General features: G+C 37.3%; 1 protein-coding gene across 1 annotated transcript in view; it reads left to right on the top strand.

Moving 5' to 3' along the window:
• Nucleotides 1-6,000, top strand: part of PREX2 (phosphatidylinositol-3,4,5-trisphosphate dependent Rac exchange factor 2) — a 110,185-nt gene that overhangs the window by 63,071 nt on the left and 41,114 nt on the right. The window contains exons 28-29 of the mRNA XM_031058645.1: nt 1,009-1,152; nt 5,267-5,381. Of these exons, the coding sequence (XP_030914505.1) occupies nt 1,009-1,152; nt 5,267-5,381 (259 nt within the window). The remainder of the gene's footprint in view (nt 1-1,008; nt 1,153-5,266; nt 5,382-6,000) is intronic.

Below are 6,000 nucleotides of genomic sequence, written 5' to 3'. Positions count from 1 at the left end.
AGCAGGAAAGGACTGTTTTTGCAGTCTGCTTTTCATACACTTTGCTCATTTTCAGCCATTCCTTTATTAATATATGTTCAGCCAGTAGATATTGTCCTCCAGTGAACTTTGTTTGGTGAGCAAAAGGGCCTCATTTTTTTCCTGTCTCGTAAGTCCCCTGGGAAGGGAGGAAAGCATGTCTGCTTCACATCAAGCCCTTCTGAAACAATTCCTTTGCTGGATTAAGACCACACTGGAGAGAACTTCTGCTATAACCAAAACCAGAAGACACAAAGCTGCTCCACAAAGCTGCCTCTGCTTGGGAGAATTCAGTAGCTCAGGGCTGATAGTCAGGTAGGATTTAGGCTGTGTAAGACCATAGTTATTTTGGTTTGATTCAAGTACGACCCCTGCTCAAAGAGTTTTCTGAAAGAAGCCCTGCTAAATCCAGTAACAACATGGAAATGCAGTTCCAGGAGGGCCTCCTAATGTGGAGTTAATGCTGTACCTGTGTCATGAACTGTTCATATTGCAGGGTCTTTCAACTGAGGTGTCTGTGCTAATAAACAGGAACACCATGTGTTCAAGGATTGTAATTAATTCTGTATCTTTTGGTTTAAATGCTGCCACCACAGTCACTCTATGTTTACACCAGTCAAGAACTGGTAATTTTTTTTTTTCAGTTCTGATTCTGCATAATCTATAAGAGAAAAGAAGTATTTTCTTATTACCATAAGTAGTGAAAATGTTCCTTTGTAATCCTTGTAATCTTTACCATTTAGGTACAATGTGATTTATGCTCACAGTAAAAAAAAATGTGTAATAATAATACTAATACAAGTCACTATGTTTGTTGTTACTGTTTTCAACTTGGAGACTCATCTATGGAAACAATGTATAATGAAAAATACTGAATGTTGTGTCTGGTGTGATTTTTTTATCTAACTGCATGAATTTTGTCTGCAGCAGTTTCTGGAAAAGAATGTGTCATTGCTTACAATCAAATTGTAACACTGGCTGTATTTTTAGATGTCCCAATCACATACCAAGCAGAAGGAAGCCGGCAAACACTGAAGGTTTACTTCTACCTTGATGGTTACCACTTTGAGCAGCTTCCACAAAGGCTGAAGAATGGAGGAGGATTTAAAATCCATCCCGTGCTTTTTTCACAAGGTAACTTGAGGTTAAGTTCACCCTGCCCTGCTTTTTTCACATAATAGCTAACTTTAAACTCTCACTTATTTATTCTAATTTGGATCCTCTGTAAGCATAAGGGTACAATGCTTATATTTAGATGTTGTTTAATGTGGGCATTTTTGAGGACTTTGAATTAAAATGTAAATTGAAGAAATTCAGATGTCTGTAATAGAAATTTATAACCATGCCTCTATTTTTTAAGTTTATGCCAGTTACATGATTCCAACCACAAAGAGTGAATCTTCATTTATGAACATTGTTTTGTTCTTTTTAGCCTTTAATGGACAATAGTCAGACAATGAAACTTGCCCTTAAAAGTGTTTTTCTTTTCAAATGTTATCGTAATCTTTTCCCATTACTTCATATTTGAGGACTAAATTGTTATCCCCCTGAGAATTCTGTCTCCTGAAAATGTTATGAAGAGTTAAATAGCATTTTCAGGCTTATGTAGTTATTGCTCTGCAAACATTACAAAGTGAGGAATGGTGGCACTGATGCTCAGACTGCTCATAAATTGCAGGCAGCCTGCATTAGCTGCAGTGTCATTACAGCCATCAGGAGTGTGAAGTTTGCTCCACTGAAATGGTGAATGTGAGCTGCTGATTGCCCTGAGCCGCCTTTGATTTCACAGGGAGCTGAAAATACTCCACACCTTGTGAAAGGCTTCCAGGGTCTCTGTGGAATAGGCAGAAGTCAGGCATACAAATGAAGTTTTAGAGGGGAGCTTGGTCTCTGATAGACAAGGAGGATGTAAAAGAAAATAGTGCACAGAAACATAAATAAATAGCTGAACTTAGAATAAAGTTAGAACACACAATTTTTAAAAAAAATAAGATCTCTGGAATTAGATTTTTAAACAAACTAATGAAATAGAATAAAGTTAGAACACACAATTTTTTAAAAAATAGGATGTCTGGAGTTAGATTTTGAAACAAACTTATGAAGACTTTAGTGGTTTTCTTTTGAATAGATTGATTTCAGTCATAGGGAGAAACGAGAACACTGAGCAGGAGGCAAGTTTCAGTAGAGCAGACAAAAAAAGCACTTGAGAGAGAACAGAAAGTACCTTGGTTCAGCTGAATTCCTGGAAATGCTGGGTTTTTTTAGATTGGGGAGGGGGTTTGGTGTGTCATGGGATTTATTAAGCAAAATTTTTTCCACTTCTGTTTCCAATAGCCAAAAAAATTTGGTTCTTAGGATAAGCATATCTGTAGTCAGCTAAAGGAAAAGGATAAGGATCCATTCAAGTGTTTACATCTGCTTAATATTTTTCAGTGGAATGGAAAGTTTCTTCTTTCTTTATCATATCAAATGTCTTTAATTTTCAATGATCATCCTCTAAAATAGTCCATTCGACTCCAAGAATAAGAAGTCCTGGATAAGTCTTTAAATCCTAGTGTAAAATCTTTATCTTGAGGGTTTTTTGTCTCATTAATGAGTGGATTGGGGTTCTATTTTTCACTTCTTTCCTATGAGGTTTGGCTGACCTGCCATCAAACTAACTCAGTAGATTCCCATCTGTAAGTGAAATTTATTAGCTACAATGTAGAAATCTTATTTAAGTTTCTTTGTGAAGTGAATTTTTTGCTCCCCCAATCTAAACATAGGTAAGTTGTTTCCTGCCTAAATACAATGGTTGATGTTATTTTCAAATGGAACATTTAGAAAATCATGCTTTTGGGATACTTTGTCAAAGGCACAGGTCAGTGCACAACAGACTGTTTATCTCTGTGTTTCTCTATTCTGAGTGTCATAGCTCCATGCCTAAAATTACAAGTCAACATTTAACATGATTGGCACTATAATATTTTTGGAAGTTTTTTTGTTGTTTACCCAGGCTGTATTATCTATCTCATCATTTGTAAAAAAAACCAGTTTTGCTCAACCACATACCCAAATGTGTACCCATTCAAAAGGATCCTGGTTTGCAGGACTGGGGCTGTTGAGATATTGCTATTGGCATTTAAATTTCTCCATTTCCTGCATTAGACTTAAGATCTCGACAATACATTTAAAGACACTATTTAATATGAAAATTCTGTTTATTTAAAATTGTTACGTATTGTCTTAATTATATATAGCTTTAAAATTTTTTTTAGTTCTTCATAGAGTGTTAGAATAGTTCACATGGGGAGGGACCTCAGGAGACCTCTGTTCCAACCTCCCACTCGTAAGAGCAACAGCTGCAGCATGAAGCCAGGTGGCTTGGGTGTCTAACAAGTAGGATCTTGCAAGCACTCAGGGACAGAAACTGTACAACCTCCTGGGCAGCCTGTTACTCTACTTGACTGACCTAGTGGTGAAAAAGTTTTTTCTTTCTTTTGAGTTGAAAAGTCTCTGACTTCAATTTGCGTGGATTGTCAGTTTGTACCATTGTGAAGAGCCTGGCTCTTTATGTGGCCCTGTACTTGGATGCCATCCACTGCTTGTCCTAGTTTGGCATCAGCTGCAAACTTGTCTTATCTTCTCCATGTCAGTGATAAAGACACTGAACAACAGAGATACCTGTGATGCTCTGCTCAGGCTGCACAGTAGTGGGCCCCTGGGCAAGCCATGTCCCATTAGCCACTGATTCCACACATTCTTCCAGGTTCTTTCCCAATTCTATGCCTTCAGACCATAATATCCTATCTTGGATTGAAGGCTGCCATAGAAAACGTTTTTGTAAGGAAAGCTTCCTTACAGAAGAACTTTCTAATATACTGGGTAAAAAAAATGTTGAATCCTTCAGAGAGTGCAGGGACAAAGCACACAGCATGGGAGTCCCTGCTGCACCTGTGAGCACCCCACAGAGGCAGAACTCTGAGAACTCTCTTCTCCTGCCAGTCCTCACAGATGACTGAGTTTCCCGGTTGGATAATCTAATTGAATAAAACCAACTTCGTCCCAGTAAAATAAGCAGTAGGGATTATCAATTCTGTTTGTGTTAACATGCTGTTATAAATTGAGTTCAGTGGATGTTTTTGTTTGAGTTTTCTGGTGTGACTTAGAACCAAAGAAGAATCAAGTCTGACTGTTGAAACTTAATATTTTTTGCACAGAAGTAGAATTACAAACTGTGAAAGCACAGAAGGGGGGTGCAATTTGCATGTTCTTTCACAATGAATGAATTATTTATTAACTGGTCATATTAAGCAATACAAGCAGAATTAATATTCTGTGTGCAGCTGAAGCTGTAAGGCAGCAGCATGTTTCCATGAAAACTCTGCTTATGGCTTGCATTTTCTGATGGGGTGATGAGTTCTTAGAATGTGTTTGGATTTCTAAAGTGGCAATGTTCCTAATTGTGAAGCCTTTAACGCTTCACCGCAAAAAAACCAATCACATTTCACCAAGATTTGAAGTCTATGTTTTATTGTGGTTGACTTCTTAATATGAAGATCTTAATATTTTCAGTCAAAATTTCCATGAGAATCCTTTCATTGAAGTTTCTGTTTAGTTCCCGAGTTCTTGTAGCAATATTCATCCTTGGTTCAGTGAAATGAATGCAGCAAAGGTGGACACAGACAAGTATTTGACTTCACTTACCTTGAAAAGGAACTTCTAGGCCATTTTCAGAGATCCAGCAAAATTTGCTTTACTTGATCTAGAAGAAATTTTTCACATTATCAGTGACTATAACTGGAGGAACATCTAGGTAATGAGCCCCACATCTCTGAGGTGCTCCACATCCCCCAAAATCAGGTTTCATGAGAAGTTATTATGTCTCCCTCTTTGAAAATTACCTTGATCCTTTATTTCCTCTACCCCAGCTCATTCTACTGTTTTCTTCCAGGATGTATCACAATTAAACCTCACATTTGCATTCAAAAGGCAGGAATACTTTAATTAGAGCAAAGGAACTCAAATTAGTGCTCTCCTTTATATTTTCCACAGGGCAAGAAATATAATTTTTCTTGTAAATGAAATTTTTAAGAGAGATCTGTACGAATTTGATGACGTACAGAAACAGCTCAGCAATTCGCAGCAGGGTCACAGCCTCAGGGTTAAAAAGTAATTCACTTGTGTGTGAACAAAACTACAAAGAAGGCAATTATTAAATATTTAATACTGATCTCTCTCTTTTCCACTCTCCTTTCTCTTTTCACAGCATTGGAGAGCATGGAAGGATACTATTACAGAGACAGTGTCTCAGTGGAAGAATTTCAAGCTCAGATTAATGCTGCCTCACTAGAAAAAGTCAAGCAGTATAACCAGAAGCTACGGTGGGTAATCAACCAACGTTCCTGGAATTAGCTTACAGAGTTCTGTTTTTCAACTCAGTTTCTGTGGCACAGCTTTGAACTCAAATGTGTTGTATGGTGGTTTGGGTTCATGACTGAGTAAGATCCAAGATTCATGATTCTGACTTTTTTGATTTCTGCACTGTTTAGTTATTTTTACAAAAATTGTTTTCTTCTGAAAGCTTTAGCTGTAATTGCCTCCAGGTTGTTGTAATAATGCATATAGAAAAGGAAAAGTCTACTTGATCACAAGTGGAGTATCAGAATTGCTACACATTATGATCTGATTTTATAGACCGTATTTACCTAATTTCTACAGAATAAGACTTGAAAAATAATGTTCTTTTCCTGCTCTTTCTCCCCACACCCCACCATACTAATGGGAATACAGACATATTTGGATACCTGCATCTGCAGTGGCTATGGATTGCAGAGTGCGTACTTGCCAGTATATGTAGAAATTATGCAGCTTGTGTATCTTGGTACATATTTCATTAAGGAGTTGCACATAAAGGCAGAATTTGTGTTACACAAAAGAATCTGTTAGTTATGAAGTAAAGTAAGGAAAATGGGTGCATAGATGACTCTTGTGTCTCACAGT

The sequence above is a fragment of the Geospiza fortis genome, unplaced genomic scaffold (genome assembly GCF_000277835.1).
Source record: "Geospiza fortis unplaced genomic scaffold, GeoFor_1.0 scaffold121, whole genome shotgun sequence".
NCBI classification, from domain to species: Eukaryota; Metazoa; Chordata; class Aves; order Passeriformes; family Thraupidae; genus Geospiza; species Geospiza fortis.
Note: the sequence above shows the minus strand (reverse complement) of the source record. Positions and strands in the feature narration are given on the sequence as shown.